General features: G+C 46.8%; 1 protein-coding gene across 2 annotated transcripts in view; it reads left to right on the top strand.

Moving 5' to 3' along the window:
* Positions 1-20,793, top strand: part of GORAB (golgin, RAB6 interacting) — a 117,731-nt gene that overhangs the window by 87,958 nt on the left and 8,980 nt on the right. For both annotated transcript variants that reach the window (XM_063940297.1, XM_063940298.1), the window contains exons 3-4: positions 1,142-1,243; positions 7,325-7,465. In XM_063940297.1, the coding sequence (XP_063796367.1) occupies positions 1,142-1,243; positions 7,325-7,465 (243 nt within the window). The remainder of the gene's footprint in view (positions 1-1,141; positions 1,244-7,324; positions 7,466-20,793) is intronic.

Below are 20,793 nucleotides of genomic sequence, written 5' to 3'. Positions count from 1 at the left end.
CTTTTCCTGTCGTGAGAGTGTGGTGTATGTGGCTACTGCATTGGGCTGGTTAACTAAAAATGATGCTCCTGTGCAGGGAGGCGGGGTTATGGAGGAGGCGACGCTGTGCATTCTGGGAACAGTCAAAGCTTTGAGCCTGTTGGTGCCTCGGATCAAGATCCTACTCTACACTCCAGTGTCTATCCTTGTGGAGCCCAGTGTACCTCGCAGAAAGAGATTTAACAAAGGTAAATTCTTACCATAAATCTCGTTTTTATCCTGTTTGTTGTAAGCCTCTTTTATGTAGGTAGGAGTTACTTTATCCATACCTCCCAACTGTCACGATTTTAGCGGGACTGTCCCGTTTTGTGGGGACTGTCCCACCCATGGGCCGCAGTGTCCCGCAGTGGAAGGGGGCGGGCAGCTAGGAGGCTCATGCACTCGCTGCCCTGCTTAGCAGAGCAGAGGGGAATAGACGCTGTGCACTTGCGCACAGCGTCTAGTCACTGGAGTCAGAGGGAGAGGGGGCATGCCAGCGGCTCACAGAGCGCTGGGCATGCCCCCTCAGTGACGAAAATGGGGGCGTGGCTCGCGATCGCGGGTCCTCAGTGAAACCACGCCCCCTTTTCTTAGGGCACGTTCCTTTTTCACGCGTGTCCCTCTTTATTGAAAGGAAAAGTTGGGAGGTATGCTTTGTCAGCAGCATTGGGGAGCATTGTAAAATCAGAACCCAAGTATATGTAGGTTGTAATGAATAAATCTTACAGTTTGAATTAAACCAGTGCAGCGCATTTAATACTGGTCCATGATTATTATTGAACTATTTATTGTACCTTGTGTATAAGCTGCTTCAGAAAGGAGGATGGGACAGGAGACCATTAAAAAATTTGTAGTGTATCCCATTATATCTTCAATATCATATATATGTAACCTATATTTAGATGTTCAGAGACACTGAATTATTTGCATGCGAAGCTCTGAGCAGCCATTTTTATGAAAAATTAGCTAGCATATACAAAGTGGTATATACAAGCCTGTTGTATTTAATTTCATTGTGAACCATTAATGTAATGTGCCACATGATTATTGCTTTAAGTCTACTAAAAATTGTATTGAAATGGCACATTAGAAATTAAGGTCTGTTTCTTTACCATGCCAACAGGAAAGACCAATCTAATTTGGGTCAACTTCAACTCGAGCAACGCTTAATAGAAGAAAAAAATAAGCGCAAGAAAGCTCTCTTAGCAAAAGCCATTGCTGAAAGGTGAGAGATGATTTCCATGCTTCAGCTATATGTATTAACGCACAGGTTCTCAAACTCTGTCCTCAGGACCCCACACAGTGCATGTTTTGCAGGTCTCCTCACAGAATCACAAGTGAAATAATTAGCTCCACCTGTGGACCTTTTAAAATGTGTCAATGAGTAATTAATACACCTGTGCACTTGCTGGGTTACCTGCAAAACATGCACCGTGTGGGGTCCTGAGGACCGAGTTTGAGAACCACTGTATTAACGTAAGGGTTGTGTGTTTGTGTGCCTCCGTAATTTCACAGATGTTCATGAGGTCCCGGACAATATTCTCGCTGTACAGTAGGGTGAACGTTTTCACTTGTTATACAAAAATATATTGCATGTTGTCTGCCTCATATGAACATATATTTTCACTTACATCCTAGAGGATGCTGGGCTCCATATTAGTACCATGGAGTATAGACGGGTCCACTAGGAGCCATGGGCACTTTAATAGTGTGGGCTGGCTCCTCCCTCTATGCCCCTCCTACCAGACCTAGTTTAGAAAATGTGCCCGGCGGAGCCAGTCACAGCTAGGGGAGCTCCATAGGAGTTTTTCTAGTTTTATTATTTTTATTAGAGTTAGGCACAGGGAGGCTGCTGGCAACAGCCTCCCTGCTTCGTGGGACTTAGGGGGGTGTGGTGTTCAACCCTCTGAGGTTAATGGCCACTAGCTCCGCTGACAGGACACTGAGCTCCTGAGGGTGTCGATCGCAAGCCCTCGTGGCGACCGCTCGCTCCTGCAGCACTACTGCCACCCCCTAACAGAGCCAGAAGATGTCTGTGGTGAGTTGGACACCGGTGCCCCGAAAAGTGGAGATCCGGTGAGAATGGCGACATCAGGGTTGGAGCGCAGCGCTGAGGCTACGCTCCGGAGGGCTCAGAGGTACAGTGTGCGGCGCTGTGAGGGGCGCCCTGGGCCAGCGCAAACACCCTTACACTGGTCACTTTTGCTATCAGGGACATATGTACTGCTGCTAGCGCCATTACCTCATGCCAGTATAATCTGTATAAGTGCGAGAAGATGCGCCATTTTAGGGGGCGGAGCTTCTCAGAGCGGATCCAGCACTCACCAGCACCATTTCACACTACAGAGATGCTAACAGGGAGCGCTGACCTTCCACATAACTCCAGCTATCCTGTGCGGTACTAGGGCGTTATAGAAGGGGGGGGGGGGGGGGGGGGGGAGAGTGTATTTATTCACATTACTGTGTATTCGGTTAGGTTACTCAGTCAGCGCCGGACTATTATTATATAACTGTCTACTGGGGTGCTCTGTGGTTTGGCTCCATAACTCTCTCTCTCTCTCTGAAGGTCCTTGGGGAAAACTCTGTCTGACATCTTCCTGTGTGTGTGTGTGTGTGTATATGCTATATATCTCACATTACCATGTCTAGGGATTCTGTATCTTGTGCTGCAGAGTATGTATCTTCTCCAGAAGAGTCTATTCCATGTACTTGGGAATGCAATATACTGTCTCAGCCCTCTGAACCTGAACCCCCGTGGGTGGTTTCTATTAAGGGGATGATACCGACTCTGATACGGGTGACGGTGATGGGGACGTACTGTGGGGAGAGGCATCCCTTGCTAAAGGGGTGCAGATAATGATTGAGGGCATTGGGGATGTTTTACATATTACTGACAAGGTACCTGAACAAGTCGAGGAGGCTTTCTTTACAGACAATAAGAAAGTCTCCCATTACCTTTCCTGCATCTAGGGAATTAAAAGCATTATTTGAGAAATCCTGGGAAAACCCAGAAAAAAAATTCCAGATCCCAAAGAGAGTTCAGGTTGCTTTTTCTTTCCCTGAAGAGGATAGGAAAAAGTGGGAAAACCCTCCTATAGTAGACACTTCTTTTTCTAGATTGTCTAAAAAGGTGGTTTTACCTGTCCCCGGATCTAACGCTTTGAAAGAGTCGGCATACCGCAAGATTGAGACTACACTCAAATCCATACACACTGCTTCAGGCGTGGCGCTTAGGCTCACTATTGCTTGTGCATGGATTTCTAAAGCCATAGTAAAGTGGTCGGGCACGTTACTAGAGGATTTAGATACTATGGATAGAAGTGACATTGAAATGTTTTTACGTCACATACAGGATTCTACGGGTTTCATGCTGGAGGCCATGAAGGACCTTGGTAATCTAACTGCACGGACGTCTTCCATGGCTGTCTCGACACGCAGGGGACTCTGGCTGCGCCAATGGTCTGTGGATGCGGAATCAAAGAAGAGCGTGGAGAACCTACCCTTCACAGGTCAGGCTCTTTGGGGAAGCTTTGGATGCGTGGACCTCCACGGCAACCGCAGGTAAATCAACCTTTTTTCCTTCAACCACTCCGACGCCAAAGAAATCCTTCTCTGTGTCTACAACGCAGTCCTTTCGGACTGCAAAGGTTAAGAAGTCCAAGTCCCTTTTCACCTTCTTCAGAGGTGGTCGGGGAAAATCCAGAAAACCCGCACCGGCAGGTTCCCAGGAACAGAAGCCGGGTTCTGTTTCTTCAAAATCCTCAGCATGACAGTGGACCTCCCAGCCTGGAAGGCGGGCAGGTGGGAGCACGGCTACGAAATTTCAGTCAGATCTGGACGTCCTCAGGTTTGGACCTCTGGGTACAAGATATTGTATCTCAGGGGTACAGACTGGAGTTTCAAGAGCTCCCACCTCACAGATTTTTCAAGTCAGGCTTACCAGCTTTGCTGACAGAAAGGGCTATCTTACAAGAAGCCATTCAAAAATTGGAAAGGGCAAATGTTATTGTTCCAGTTCCATCTCCCCTGGAAAACAAGGGTTACTATTCAAACCTTTTTGTGGTGCCCAAGCCGGACGGTTTGGTCAGACCAATATTGAACCTAAAATCGTTAAATCCAAATTTAAGGGAATTAAAGTTCAAGATGGAATCTCTGAGAGTGGTGATCTCAGGTCTGGAGGAGGGGGAATTCCTGGTATCCTTAGATATCAAGGATGCATACCTTTTACATTACTATTTGGTCGCCACACGAGGCTTATCTCAGGTTTGCGCTGTTGGACTGTCACTATCCGTTCCAGGCAAAGCCATTCGGCCTATCCACGGCACTGAGGGTGCTCACCAGGGTAATGGCAGAGATGACTCTTCTACTCCGCAAGCAGGGTGTGAACATAATTCCATATCTGGACGATCTGCTGATACAAGCATCATCCAGGGAGAAGTTGTTGCAGACCATTGCTCTCACAAATCGACTGCTCAGGGATCATGGTTGGATCCTGAATCTACCAAAATCACATTTGGAACCAACGAGAAAACTGTTCTTCCTGGGGATGATTCTCGACACGGAAGTGCAGTGGGTGTTTCTACCACTGGAGAAGGCATTGGTGATCCACTCTCTGGTCAGGGATGTCCTGGAGCCAGCCCGAGTATCTGTTCATGAGTGCATTCGCCTTCTGGGGAAGATGGCTCTATAGTACGGAAGATTTCATGCACAGTCTTTCCAGCTGGATCTCCTGGACAAATGGTTGGGATCTCATCTTCACATGCACCAGAGGATACGTCTGTCACTGAAGGCCAAACTTCTCACCTACTGGAGGGCCGCTGGTTCGGGATTCAGAATTGGATCCTTCTAACCATGGATGCAAGTCTCAGAGGTTGGGGAGCAGTCACCCAGGTGGAAAACTTCCAAGGAAGATGGTCAAGTCTGGAATCCTTCCTTCCGATAAACATTCTGAAACTAAGAGCCGTGTACAACGGTCTTCTACAGGCGGCACATCTTCTAAAAGATCGGGCCATTCAAGTTCAGCCGACAGTGTAACGACAGTGGCCTACATAAACCGACACGGCGGAACGAAGAGCAGGGCTGCAATGTCAGAGGTAACAAGAATCATCCTCTGGGCGGAAAAAAACACTTCATTATGGGAGTGGACAACTGGGAAGCGGACTTCCTCAACAGACTCTATCTCCATCCAGGGGAGTGGGGCCTCCTCCCAGAGGTGTTTGCAGAGGTGACAAGTCTTTGGGGCGTGCCTCAACTAGACATGATGGTCTCACGCCTCAGCAAGAAGCTTCGGAGGTATTGTTCCAGGTCAAGGGACACCCTGGTAACTCCGTGGGTGTTCAAGTCAGTGTACATGTTCCCTCCACTTCCACTCATTCCAAGAATTCTCAAAATAATCAAAAGAACAAGAGTTCAGGATTGCTAAGCGGATCTTCCGGAGTTACTGCTGGAAGATCCGAGGCCTCTTCAAGAGGACCTTCTGCAACAGGTGCCGTTCGCTTATCAAGACGTTTGACGGCATGGAGGTTGAACACCAGATCTTAGCTCGGAAAGGCTTTCTGAAAAAGGTTATTCCTACCCTGATCCAGGCTAGGAAAGGAGTAACGTCTAAACATTACCATCGCATTTGGAAAAAGTATGCGTCTTGGCGTGAATCCAAGAAGTTTCCTATGTTGGAGTTTCAACTTGGGTGGTTTCTCCTCTTCCTGCATGCAGGTGTGATTGTAGGCCTACATTTGGGCTCCATAAAAGTCCAGATTTCGGCCATGTCCATTTTCTTCCAGAAACAGTTGGCTTCCCTCCCTGAGGCTCAGACTTTCTTAAAAGGGGTGCTGCACATCCAGCCTCCCTTTGTGCCTCCTACGGCACCTTGGGATCTTAATGTGGTGTTGATTGGTTTGAGCCTTTACAGGAGGTTGAGGTCAAGTTTCTCACATGGAAGGCGGTCACATTGTTGGCATGAGCCTCTGCTAGGCGTGTGTCTGAATTGAGGGCATTGTCCTGCAAGAGCCCCTACTTAATTTTCCTTGAAGATAGAGCTGAGCATCAGATGCGTCAGCAGTTTCTTCCAAAGGTTGTGTCGGTTTTTCATATCAACCAACCTATTGTGGTGCCAGTAGCTACTGACTCCTCAATTACATCAAAGTCCTTGGATGTTGTGAGGGCTTTGAGGATTTATGTGAAGAGGACTTCACGTCACAGAAAGTCGGAGTCTGTTTGTCCTTTATGATCCCAATAAGATATGGTGTCCTGCTACTAAGCAGACGATTTCTCGCTGGATCAGGTTCACTATCCAGCATGCTTATTCTACACCAGGCTTGCCGTGTCCGAAATCTGTTAAGGCCCACTCTCCTCGTAAGGTGGGTTTTTCCTGGGCGGCTGCCCGGGGTGTCTCGGCTTTACAGCTTTGCCGAACGGCTACTTGGTCGGGGTCGAACACGTTTGCTAAGTTCTACCTGCAAGTTTGATACTTTGGCCTCTGAGGACCTAAAGTTTTGTCAATCTGTTCTGCAGGAGCCTCCGCGCTCTCCGTCTCGTACTGGGAGCTTTGGTACATCCCCATGGTACTAATGATGACCCCAGCATCCTCTAGGACTTAAGAGAAAATAGGATTTTAATTACCTACCAATAAATCCTTTTCTCGTAGTCCGTAGAGGATGCTGGGCACCTGCCCAATGCTTCGTTTTCCTGCAGTTGTTACTTCGTTCGGTACTGCCTTGTTACTTGGTTTAGTACTGTGTTGTTACTTGGTGAAGTACTGTTATTCAGCTGTTGCTGAGGTTGTTCAGGCTGGTTGGCCTGGTTTGCCTTATGTGTGAGCTGGTGTGAATCTCACCACTATCTGTGTATTTCCTTCTAGAAGTATATCCGTCTCCTCGGGCACAGTTTCTAGACTAGGTCTGGTAGGAGGGGCATAGAGGGAGAAGCCAGCCCACACTATTAAACTCTTAAAGTGCCCATGGCTCCTAGTGGACCCGTCTATACCCCATGGTACTAATGTGGACCGCAGCATCCTCTACGGACTACGAGAAAAGGATTTACTGGTAGGTAACTAAAATCCTATTTTTTTGCAGTGACCGTTATGAATCCCACAAAGAACATTTTTTTTATATTGGGTCTGTGTGACATCACTACTCTCCTAAGTTATCTGGGTAAAAAAGAAGCTTTTACATATAGTCACATAAGTGAATATGTAGTTGGATTGGTTACTGTAGCATGATTCTACACACAGAAACATTTTTAAAAGTTATTCCAGATTAGCTAGATGAAACTATGGTTTTTATTTATTTCTTTTCTTCCCTACATGAAGATCAAAAAAGACCCAAGCAGAAGCTGTGAAACTCAAGAGAATTCAGAAACGGCTTCAAGCCTTGGATGACTTAGTGTCCACAGACGTAAGCATTTTACGGAATCGAATTGAGCAGGCATGCATTGAGTTTTCTCAAGCCAAGTAAGTATTTATATATCTTTATGTCCCAGCACTTTTTAAAGAGTTATTCAACCTTCAAACATGTGGCTACCATTAAATATGGGAGACAGTTAATTTCCCGAACAGCTGGGTCCCGGCGGTCAAAATACTGACGCCGGAATCCGGACAGCAGGGAAAATGCCGGGGGTCAAAAGCCCGACCGCCGCCCAGTATTCTCACTCGGGTGGTGGTCCATGCCACCACCCGAGGGGGAATATAATGGTGTGGTGAGCTAAGCTTGCACCGAGCCCGAAGCATGGCGAGAGCAGCGAGCCGGCAAGGGGACTCTGCACTCGAGGTCGGGATTCCGATATTGGTCTCCTGACCGCTGGGATCCCAACAGTCAAGATTTCATACTGAACCCTTAAAAATATATGGTCCGAACATGGTGCCTGTGAACTTTGCTTTGAGAGACCCAACAATGGCTGATCTTGAGTGGAGTAATAGAATTGAGATTGGTTCCCCTAAGTAACAGACACTAGTATATAGCTTTTGTATAGGCGGTTTGCAACCTGTTACTACTTTAATTTTTGTGTTCTCTTGTCTTTTGCACTTAGTGGTAGTTTTTTTTACCACAGTTGTGATGTGACTGCAGAGTGCACGCACTTTTCTTTTTAAATCAGAATTTTTTAAATAGTGCAAATCAAGAAAATAGATACTAGGACATATAGCATTACAAAACATATTTCTCTTACGTCCTAGAGGATGCCGGGGTCCATTTTAGTACCATGGGGTATAGACTGTTACGCAGGAGCCTTCGTCACTTTAAGACTTTTCAACAGTGTGAACTGGCTCCTCCCTCTATGCCCCTCCTCCAGACCTCAGTTTAGAAAATGTGCCCAGGAGACTGGATGCACACTAGTGGAGTTCTACAGAGCTTTGCTGGAAAAAGACTTTCTTAGGTTTTTATTTTACAGGGAAGCTGCTTGCAACAGCTTTCCTGCTTCGTGGGACTTAGGGGGGGAAGTAGGAACCAACTTCTCAATTAGTTAATGGTTCTGCTTCCGCTGACAGGACACAATTAGCTCCTGAAGGGTACTGAACACAACCCAAGCCTGGCCAGCGTTCACTCCCACAGCACTGCCGCCACCCCCTAACAGAGCCAGAAGTCAGAAGGCTGGCGAGTATATTACCGGAGTCCTGCAGAGAGGGGATCCTCCGGTCATCATTGTCGTCATACAGGTACACGCGCTGCGCGCCATGTCTCTCTGCGCAAGGGTGCAGAGCGCGGGGGAGAGCGCTCTGAAGGCATGTTTTAAAACCTTACTCTCACTGGCAAAAAGGGTACATACATGTACAGCCGCTGATGTGCCATCCCCAGCCAGTATAAATATTACATTGCTGAGGCTTAAGGGCGGGGCTTCTCCTCAGACATGCCAGAACACTCACTGGGTGCCATTTTCTCAGCAGAAACTCCAGTGTGAAGCTCCTGAACGCTGTTTCTCCTCATGACAACAATGACACAAGTACAGGGTGTTATAGAAGGGGCAGAGAGTGTTCATTATAATTAGGTCTGTGGGCCTATTATTGGTATGTGCGCTGTAAGTGGGTAATATTTCCACAATTCACAATAAGGCGCAGTGTGTGTGGTCTGGCAAATCCCTCTGTGTCTCTCTGACAGACTTTGGTGTGGGTCTGTCCCCAATAGCTCCCCTGTGTGATACGGGGGGGTGTGTGTGTGTGTGTGTGTGTGTGTGTGTGTGTACAAGTGTGTAACATGTCGGACATTGGGGAAGGTTCTTCCCAGGAAGAACTCATTTTAGATGCACGAGAGGGTAATACGGTGGCCCTTCCCACTCAGAAGGAGCCGGAGTGGGTGAGAATGTTGCAAAAGAATATGTCAATGCTTGCAAAGAAGTTCTCTGAGTCTGAACAACAGACTAAATATTGGAGGCAGTCTGTGGAGGATGCACTGTTTACTGACCCCTCCATATCATCCACTCGGGTCCCATCCAGTTCCCAGAAAAGGTCTCTGGCCCAGATAATGCAAGGGGACACAGACACAGATTCCGACTCTGACGTCGACACTGGGGATTTGAAAGGGGTACACCCCAAATTAGCCAAAAGCATACAATGTATTATAGTTGCTATAAAGGAAGTGTTGGAGTTTCCTGCAACAACACTATTCCCAGAGGAAAAGGATTATTTTTAATTAAATAAAAAGCAGGTTGTGACTTTTCCTCCTTCAAAGGATTTGGATGCATTCTTTGAAGAATACTGGGCTAACCCTGAGAATAAATTTACCCTTCCCAGAAGGATACGTGTAGCGTACACTTTCCCTGAGGATGACAGGCACAAATGGGAGACTACCCCAATGATAGACACCTCAGTTACTCGGTTGTCTAAGAAAATTGTTTTGCCTGCCCCTGGTTCAGCCTCTTTAAAAGATCCAGCTGACTGTAAATTAGAAACAACCCTGAAATCAATATTATACGGCTAAAGGAACGGTGCTCAGGCCCACCATTGATTGTGCGTGGGTGGGTAACGCTGTGGAAAAATGGTCTGACAACTTGCTTGTTAACATAGACACAGTTGACAGGGATGAAATAGTCCTAAGTCTCGGCCATATCAAAGATGCTGCAGGTTACTTAGTTGAAGCTATGAAGGATATTGGGTTGCTGAGTTTAAGATCCTCCGCTATGGCAATTTCAGCCCGCAGGGCGCTGTGGATCCACCAATGGAATGCTGATGCGGAATCAAAAAAGAATATTGAGGCGCTCACTTACAATGGAGAAGCCCTCTTTGGAGACAAGCTGGATGCCATGATTTCAACAACTACATCAGGCCAGTCAGCATTTCTGCCTTTCCGCAGCTGCTCCACCTAGGAAAGGATATCATTCTCATACGATGCAGTCCTTTCAGCCCAACAAGTCCAAAAAGGCTCTCCACGGCTCCGAGAAGATTCACCAAGGTGATGGCAGAGATAATGGTGCTTCTTCGCAAGAAAGGAGTCAACGTAATCCTATACTTGGACGATTTCCTCATAAAAGCGAGATCCAGGGAGAAACTAGTGCAGAACATTGCGCTTTCCCTGATGGTGCTTCAACAGCACGTTTGGATCATAAACCTTCCAAAATCACAATTGGAACCCACAATGAGGTTATCATTTCTGGGAATGATATTGAAAACGGAAGCACAGAAAGTATTCCTACCGGTGGAAAAGGCTCTGGAGATCCAGAAGATGGTCAAACAAGTTTTGAAACCAGCACACGCATCGATTCCTCAGTGCATCCGCCTGCTGGGGAAGATGGTAGCGGCCTACGAGGCTCTACAATTTGTCCGATTCCACGCCAGGGTGTTCCAATGGGACCTACTGGACAAGTGGTCAGGATCGCTCCTACTCATGCATCGGAGGATAATCCTGTCAACAAAATCCAGAATTTCACTCTTGTGGGGGCTTCAAAGTTCTCACCTCCTGGAGCGACGCAGGTTCGGGATTCAGACTTGGATCCTGGTGACCACAGATGCAAGCCTCCGAGGTTGGGGAGCAGTCACGCAAGGGAAAAGCTTCCAAGGAAGATGGTCAAGTCAAGAAGTACTCCTTCACATAAACATTCTGGAATTGAGATCTGTGTGCAACAGCCTTCATCAAGCGGCACACCTTCTTCAAGGTCGTCCCATACAAATCCAGTCAGACAATGTAATGGCAGTAGCTTACATAAACCGTCAGGGCGGAACAAAAAACAGAGCGGCAATGGCAGAGGTTACAAAAAATCTCCTCTGGGCAGAAAGACATGCAAAAGCTCTGTCGGCAATTTTCATTCCGGGAGTGGACAACTGGGAAGCAGACTTCCTCAGCAGACACTATCTCCATCCAGGAGAATGGGGCCTCCACCCAGAAGTCTTTGCAGAGGTAGCAAGTCGTTGGGGCATTCCTCAAGTAGATATGATGGCATCACGTCTCAACAAGAAGCTTCAGAAATATTGTTCCAGGTCGAGAGACCCACAAGCAATAGCAGTAGATGCACTGGTGACCCAGTGGGTGTTTCAGTCGGTGTATCTGTTCCCTCCACTTCCACTAATATCAGAAGAACAAGTGTTCGAGCAATTCTCATTGCTCCAGACTGGCCAAGGACGGCTTGGTATCCAGATCTTCATGAGTTACTACTGGAAGATCCTCGGCCTCTTGCTCTTCGCGAGGACATGCTTCAGTTGGTTAATCAAGACTTACCGCAGCTAGGTTTGATGGCATGGCTGTTGAGCGCCAGATCCTAGCCCGTAATGGTATTCCCAATGAAGTCATTCCCACACTTATTCTGGCCAGGAAAGGGGTAACGTCCAAACATTACCATCGTATTTGGAGAAAATATGTATCTTGGTGTGAATCCAAGAAGTCTCCCGCAGTGGAGTTTCAATTAGGACTTCGTCTTTTTCTACAGGCGGGTGTGGATGCTGGTTTGAGATTAGGGTCTATCAAGGTCCAAATTTCAGCCTTGTCTATTTTCTTTCAGAAACAGTTGGCTTCCCTTCCTGACGTCCAGACGTTCGTGAAAGGGGTTCTGCGCATTCAACCTCCCTTTGTGTCTCCTGTGGCGCCATGGGATCTTAATGTGGTGTTACAGTTCCTTAAATTGGACTGGTTTGAGCCTCTGCATGAGGTGGAGTTGAAGTTTCTCACTTGGAAAGTGGTCATGCTGTTGGCCTTGGCTTCAGGCAGACGAGTGTCTGAATTAGGGGCTCTGTCACACAAGAGTCCTTATTTGATTTTTCATGAAGATAGAGCTGAACTGCGGACGTGTCAGCATTTTCTTCCAAAGGTTGGGTCGTCTTTCCATATCAACCAACCTGTGGTGGTGCCAGTGGCTTCCGACACCTCAGCCGTTTCAAAGTCCTTGGATGTCGTCAGAGCGTTAAGGACTTACGTTGCAAGAACGTCTCGGATAAGGAAAACAGAATCTTTGTTTGTCCTCTATGACCCCAACAAGATTGGCATCCATGCTTCTAAGCAGACTATTGCGCGTTGGATCAAAGGTACCATTCAGCACGCTTATTCCATGGTAGGATTGCTGTTACCGAGTTCGGTAAAAGCCCACTCTACTAGGAAAGTGGGTTCTTCCTGGGCGGCTGCCCGGGGTGTCTCGACGTTGCAGATTTACCGAGCAGCTACTTGGTCAGGGGCAAACACTTTTGCTAAGTTTTTACAAGTTTGACACCTTGGCTGCTGACGACCTTCAGTTTGGTCAGTCAGTTCTGCAGGAACATTAGCACTTTCCCGCCCGTACTGGGAGCTTTGGTACATCCCCATGGTACTAAAATGGACACTAGCATTCTCTAGGAGAAAATAGGATTTTAATAACCTACCGGTAAATCCTTTTCTCGTAGTCCGTAGAGGATGCTGGGCGCCCGCCCAGTGCTCCTTTTTCCTGCAAATTACGTTTTGTCTTTTTACACAGGTTCTCATGTGTTCAGATGTTTTACAGCAGTTGCTGTTACGTTATGCATGCACGTTCGCATGGGTTATGTTAAAGGCCATGTTTGGCGACATGTTTTTGGTATGGTGTGAGCTGGTGTGAATCTCGCCACTAGTTTAATAATAATTCTTCTCTTGAAGTTGTCCGTCTCCTCGGGCACATTTCCTATACTGAGATCTGGAGGAGGGGCATAGAGGGAGGAGCCAGTTCACACTGTTAAACTCTTAACGTGCCGAAGGCTCCTGCAGAACAGTCTATACCCCATGGTACTAAAATGGACCCCAGCATCCTCTACGGACTACGAGAAAAGGATTTACCCGGTAGGTTATTAAAACCCCATTTTCTGGGGTAGGATTAGTAAAGACAGCAATACAGACACAGGGAATACAGTAGACAGGCTTTTCTTGCTGTGAAAAAAACACTGCATAAAAAATGCTTTAAAAAAATTAATTACAGTGTCTTTAAATGCAAAAATGCAATAGAGTTTGCAAATATGCATATCTCAAAATATCACTGGGTTAAAAGATGCAATATCAAAGAAAAAGGTTCCACCGTGTCTTTGGTACTTGTATAATGTCCTGTAACTGTGATGCATTAAAGACTAGGGTGTCCATTGTAGACTTATTTGTGGAAGTAGTTACTGGAAACCCAGAAACTGGTGGATTATTTGGATATCGTTATGTCCGACATCTGTATGGAAATGATTTGTATAAACTTACAAAAAACTTCCTAGCGTTTTGTGAGCTGTCCCTGAAACTATTGTGCAAGCATATCCACTTAGCTCCAGTTAGTGCATAAACAGCTCCTTCAGGCAACAAGGGATATTGGAGGCAGGAATTTCTACCATTTGCCAAGTTTTGAAGATTGTCTTTCCAACTTCAAAGATGCAGCCTTCATAAGATTGCAAATATTGCTTAGCACAGTTTTGTTCTTGTGCATATTTTCACTAGCTGATTTCTACTTTCTCTTACGTCCTAGAGGATGCTGGGGTCCATATTAGTACCATGGAGTATAGAGGGGTCCACCAGAAGCCATTGGCATTTTAAGAGTTTAACAGTGTGGGCTGGCTCCTCCCTCTATGCCCCTCCTACCAGACTCTGTTTAGAAAATGTGCACGGAGGAGCCGGTCACAGCTAGGGGAGCTCTACAGAGCTTCTTTAGTAAAAGTTTATTTTAGAGTTTTTTATTTTACAGGGAGGCTGCTGGCAACAGCCTCCCTGCATCGAGGGACTGAGGGGTCTGAGCCATTGTCTCCGCTGACTGGACACTGAGCTCCAGAGGGGACAGATTGCTCCCCGCCGCAGGGGTAGGCTCACCCCAGCAGCATGCCGCCATCCCCTTGCAGAGCTGAAGTTGTGGCGAGTGAGTCACAGCGCTGGTGTGCTAGGGGGGTCGGTGTGAAGATAGCGGCATCAGCGTAGGAGCGCAGTATTAACTATGCTCCGGGATGCCTCAGCGGTACTTGGGTGCAGCGCTGTGAGGGGCGCCCTGACCCGGCGCCTTAACCATACACTAACCAGAAAGCCTGTCGGGGTCTGCGGATCTCAGCCAGCACTAAATCCTCAGGCCAGTATAATCTTGGAAGAGCGGGAGGACAGCGCCATTAAGGGGGCGGAGCTTCTCCTCAGAGCGGACCCAGCAGCGTTCAGCGCCATTTTCCTGCCTGCAGACACGCTGCCAGTGGAAGACCAGTCCCTCCAGAGCAACTCCAGCTATCTGTATGGTACCAGGGGGTTGTAGAAGGGAGGGGAGGCTGTATAAAGGCTGTGTCACCTATTAAGGGACACAGCGCTGGTGTAGGGTCTCCCTATACCTGTAAAAGCGCTGTGTGTGGGTTGGCTCCAATCTCTGTGTCTCTCTGCCATTCTTAGGGGGGAGACTCTGTCTGCCCTGTACCCTGTGTGTATGTGGGTTGTATAAACAAACATGTCTCATATGCTGCAGAGGATTTATCTTCTCAGGAAGATCCCATCCCATGTAATCAGGATTGCACTGTTGTAACGCAGATCCCAGCTAGAGAACCGGAGTGGTTAGCCTCTCTTAGGGGGGCTATTTCTCAGATTTCTGAAAGGGTTGCAAGGACTGAGCATGCAACTCAGGTATTGCAATCCTCTATGTCAGTATGGTCTGATACTGCTCCTTTGGGGCCCCCTGCGGTACATTCTCACAAACGTGCTCTTGCCCAAATTATGCAGGATGACACGGATACAGATTCTGACACAGCAGACAGTGATGGGGATGTGTCGAGGGAGACGGCATCACTTACTAAGAGGTTGCAGTTGATGATGATTGAGGCCATGCGAGATGTATTGCGTATTTCTGACACACCACCTGAGCAGTTTGAGGAGGCCTTTTTCACGGACAGTAAGAAAGCCCCTCTCACCTACCCAGGATCTAAGGAATTAAATGCTATATTTGAAAAAGCCTGGGAAAACCCGTAGAAAAAATTCCAGATCCCTAAAAGGGTCCTGTTTGCTTTTCCCTTCCCGGAAAACGATAGAAAAAAAATGGGAGTCTCCACCTATAGTTGACGCCTCTGTCTCCAGGCTGTCAAAACAGGTGGTTTTACCAGTCTCTGGATCTACCGCGTTGAAGGACTCGGCAAATCGCAAGGTGGATGCTACTCTCAAATCCATATACACGGATTCAGGGGCTATACTGCGGCCTACTATTGCCTGTGCATGAATTTCTAAAGCTATAGCCAAGTGGTCAAACACTCTGCAGGATCACTTGACTATGATGGATATAGGTGACTTTGATTTGTTTTTACGTAACATACAGGATTCTGCAGGGTTCCTGGTAGAATCCATGAAGGATCTGGGTTCCATGGCTGCGGGGATCTCCTCTATGTCAGTCTCTGCTCGCAGGGGTCTCTGGCTGCACCAATGGTCTGCGGACGCGGAGTCCAGGAAATGTGTCGAGAGCCTACCCTATACAGGTCAGGCTCTGTTTGGGTAGGCACTGGATGTGTGGATTGCCACGGCTACCGCGGGTAAGTCTCCTTTCTGCTGCGGGCTCCACAAGGATTAACATCGGAGTGTAGAGTAGGATCTTGATCCGAGGCACCAACAGGCTCAAAGCTTTGACTGTTCCCAAGATGTACAGCGCCGCCTCCTCTATAACCCCGCCTCCATGCACAGGAGTTTAGTTTGTAAGTTTGTGCCATGCAGTAAGCAGGCGATCAACATGGGGGCAGCCCATGTTATAGCTTAATTCAGAAGAAAAGAAGAAATTTTGAAGACTTCAAGGGCTGCAGCTTTTATGTATAGGATAGACATCCTTTGCTGCAGCTCCATCACTCCCCCAGCGGCACTGTATACTCCAGCACCCTGGTTGCCGGGTAACTACAGCAGAGGCTCCGGTGTCCTTCTGATAGTCACACACACACTCACCGCTGACCTCCGGGATCGCGTGGCCGCAGGTACAAGGGGAGGTAAGGGGTCTCTTTGGCACGCCGTTACCGCGATCCCGTGTGGCCGTGGGAGGCGGGCTGCGTGCGCTGGCAAGGACACTGTAAAGGGCAGTTGCTCCACTAGTCACCAGGACACAGGGCGCAGGTGGGGGTTTTTTCTCTTATAAAAACCCGTTTTTAACAAGCCCACAGCGCCCGGTGGGGAAGCCAGCCAGGGGATAAGGCCTAACCTGTAGCCCCTCCTCCAGCCCCAGGGCGCCATTTGGGTGAATGTTCCTGTCCTGGAGCTGCATATCTCTCCCTCACTCCCTGTCAGCCGCCATTACACGGAGCTGCGCTGTTCCTGGGACTGAGTATTACTTTGTATTGCTAGTCCAGTGAAGTTTTATGGTTGTATAATTTCTGCATGGTACGCTTGTGACTATATATGTGTGTGTGCATGTAGCTGCTGCGTGGCTGCCATATCGGGTATTCAGGTTTTCTGAATAATATAGGTATTTCACAAGATATACTTGCTGTGTATTTTTCTTTGTGATTTATAGTCACTAATATATATATATATATATATATATATATATATATATATATATATATATATATATATATATATATATATATATATATATATATATATATATATATATATATATATATATATAGATAGATAGGTCATGACAGCAGTACAAATAGCAGCGACGTTTCGGTACTCGCAGGTACCGTTTTCAAGCTGCGTGCTGCTGAAAGGGAAAACAGAATAAACAAGAATAACTTAGATATACTTACTTAAATACCCCCCGCCGCTGAGAGAAGCCGGGTCACGGCAGCGTCCCGCATGGAGTCCGTCCGTGACGGGCGCTTGCCGATGACGTCATGCCGCACAGCGTAAGGAGGTTCCAGGGGAGCATAAAGCGTTGCCTGGCAACCGGACGCTGAGGACTGAGATCTCTCCCCGGCCTCCCACAGCAGCTGAAGGAGACACAAACTGATCGTTTTTAGTGAAAATTATGCATGCATGTAAAATAATAAAAATCGATGTGAAATAACAAAAGACACATATGTGCAATACAGTGAGGGCGCAAGCGGTATACTTGAACACACACTGATACGGGCAACAGGTAACCATGGTGATAATGATAACAAAACGACATGTCCAGGAAGAAATTAAGTGAACCTACAACATAACACAAAAGGGAAGAAACAATCATTACGGAGCCTGGATATTCTCATACTATCATAGGCCTCTCATAGTAAATAAAGAGGGAGGGCAAGCTGGTGGCCCAATGGTATACATTACTTATATATAAGCTACATGCAAGCGTAACGTATCACATGTACCAAATATAGTGGGTGTTACTAAACAATAAGATACCCTATTATAGAAAAGTGTTCCAATTATAGCGTTCGTTCAATCCAGCTGGTGATACTGTATTAAGACGGTGTATCCACGACATCTCACACTTCAACAGCTTTCCATTGCGATCGCCGCCACGAAGTGATGGCGGAATGTGATCAATTAACATATGTTTCAGCGAAGATAGCGGATGTCCGAACTGTTGGAAATGTCGGGCAACAGGTTGATCGGAGCTTCCACTGGCAATGGCCTTTCCAATGGAAGATCTATGAAGTGCCATACGTTCGCGTGCTGTACGAATTGTTTTGCCCACATAATACAGATTGCATGGGCAGATAATAATGTAGATCACATGGGTGGAAAGGCATGACAGGGTATGCTTCAAAAATATATTTTTTGAAGTGTGAGGATGTTGAAATGATGGACCAGTTAGCATATGAGAACAGGTGGTGCATCGCGGGCATTTGTAGCAGCCTGGTGGTTTTGTCATGAAGTGAGGCACCGGAGCCGGTCTATCAAAGCCAGTGATGTCCGTGTGGACAACCATGTCCTTAATATTTCGTCCTCTTGTGAAACACGCCATGGGCCTTTTAGACTTGAAACAAGGTAAAGCTTCATCGGATGCTACAATGGGCCATAGAGCACGACTCGCTCTCTGAACCACTTGACTGGATGTGGAATATTCCATCTTCCAAGGAATTATTGATTGGGTGTCCTTCACTTTGGGAATGAGCAATTGGGACCGGTCCAATGCTAAAATTTCCACTTTTAGTTTCTTTAAATCAGTGAGGTTGTATCCTCTGGCCACAAATTTGTCAATAATAGCATCAATGCTGTTGGCTGCTATTGTTTTATCGCTTGCTATCCTGGCCACCCGCATCATTTGTGATTTGGGCAGACCTCGTTTGAGGGGTTTAGGATGGAAACTGGAGGCTGATAACAAAGTGTTCCGGTCGGTGGGTTTGGAAAACACCTCGGTTCGTAATTTGTGGTCTATGATGGACACTTGGACATCCAAATAGTGGATTGAAACTGTGCTATAGTTAACCGTGATCCTGATGGTGGATGGTCGGGAATTGATGGTTTCAATAAGATTCAGCAAGGTTTTTTCATCGCCCAACCATAGCATGAATAGGTCATCGATGCACATATGTGTCTTTTGTTATTTCACATCGATTTTTATTATTTTACATGCATGCATAATTTTCACTAAAAACGATCAGTTTGTGTCTCCTTCAGCTGCTGTGGGAGGCCGGGGAAGAGATCTCAGTCCTCAGCGTCCGGTTGCCAGGCAACGCTTTATGCTCCCCTGGAACCTCCTTACGCTGTGCGGCATGACGTCATCGGCAAGCGCCCATCACGGACGGACTCTATGCGGGACGCTGCCGCGACCCGGCTTCTCTCAGCGGCGGGGGGTATTTAAGTAAGTATATCTAAGTTATTCTTGTTTATTCTGTTTTCCCTTTCCCTTTCCCTTTCATTTCAACATCCTCACACTTCAAAAAATATATTTTTGAAGCATACCCTGTCATGCCTTTCCACCCATGTGATCTACATTATTATCTGCCCATGCAATCTGTATTATGTGGGCAAAACAATTCGTACAGCACGCGAACGTATGGCACTTCATAGATCTTCCATTGGAAAGGCCATTGCCAGTGGAAGCTCCGATCAACCTGTTGCCCGACATTTCCAACAGTTCGGACATCCGCTATCTTCGCTGAAACATATGTTAATTGATCACATTCCGCCATCACTTCGTGGCGGCGATCGCAATGGAAAGCTGTTGAAGTGTGAGATGTCGTGGATACACCGTCTTAATACAGTATCACCAGCTGGATTGAACGAACGCTATAATTGGAACACTTTTCTATAATAGGGTATCTTATTGTTTAGTAACACCCACTATATTTGGTACATGTGATACGTTACGCTTGCATGTAGCTTATATATAAGTAATGTATACCATTGGGCCACCAGCTTGCCCTCCCTCTTTATTTACTATGAGAGGCCTATGATAGTATGAGAATATCCAGGCTCCGTAATGATTGTTTCTTCCCTTTTGTGTTATGTTGTAGGTTCACTTAATTTCTTCCTGGACATGTCGTTTTGTTATCATTATCACCATGGTTACCTGTTGCCCGTATCAGTGTGTGTTCAAGTATACCGCTTGCGCCCTCACTGTATTGCACATATGTGTCTTTTGTTATTTCACATCGATTTTTATTATTTTACATGCATGCATAATTTTCACTAAAAACGATCAGTTTGTGTCTCCTTCAGCTGCTGTGGGAGGCCGGGGAGAGATCTCAGTCCTCAGCGTCCGGTTGCCAGGCAACGCTTTATGCTCCCCTGGAACCTCCTTACGCTGTGCGGCATGACGTCATCGGCAAGCGCCCGTCACGGACGGACTCCATGCGGGACGCTGCCGCGACCCGGCTTCTCTCAGCGGCGGGGGGTATTTAAGTAAGTATATCTAAGTTATTCTTGTTTATTCTGTTTTCCCTTTCAGCAGCACGCAGCTTGAAAACGGTACCTGCGAGTACCGAAACGTCGCTGCTATTTGTACTGCTGTCATGACCTTTTAATCAATACACCAACATTTTGCAAACGGAGTGCCGCAGCCTTTTCTTTTTCTTTGCATCTACATTTGCTGAGGGCACCCTCTATTTATTTCGACATATCAGCATCAGAGTGCGGGTTCATCCCTTGGACTATATAGATAGATAGATAGAGAGATAGATAGATAGATAGATAGAGAGATATATATATATATATATATATATATATATATATATATATATATATATATAATATAAAAATCTCTTGGATTCCCGGTTTGTGCTGACAGGTAAGTCACACTACACTGGGAGTTCTTGCTAGGTATATCGCTGCTAAGATTGTACCAGGTTGCCTGATATTGTGCTTATTATTATGTCAGCTACACGAGGCAACGGAGCTGGGGCTTCTCCCACATTGCGTGGTAGGGATGCTGCAGACACTTTGGAGGAAAATATGGCAGCAGAGTTCAGGTTCAGGGGGTTCCTTACCCCCCAGTGGGTCTATAGCACCGGGGGCAACAAATGACCCACCTTGGGCTATCTTTTCCACACTGTTAAATATGCTAGTAACTAAA

Source organism: Pseudophryne corroboree, chromosome 9 (assembly GCF_028390025.1).
Source record: "Pseudophryne corroboree isolate aPseCor3 chromosome 9, aPseCor3.hap2, whole genome shotgun sequence".
Lineage (NCBI taxonomy): Eukaryota > Metazoa > Chordata > Amphibia > Anura > Myobatrachidae > Pseudophryne > Pseudophryne corroboree.
This window is presented reverse-complemented; position numbering and strand designations above follow the sequence as displayed.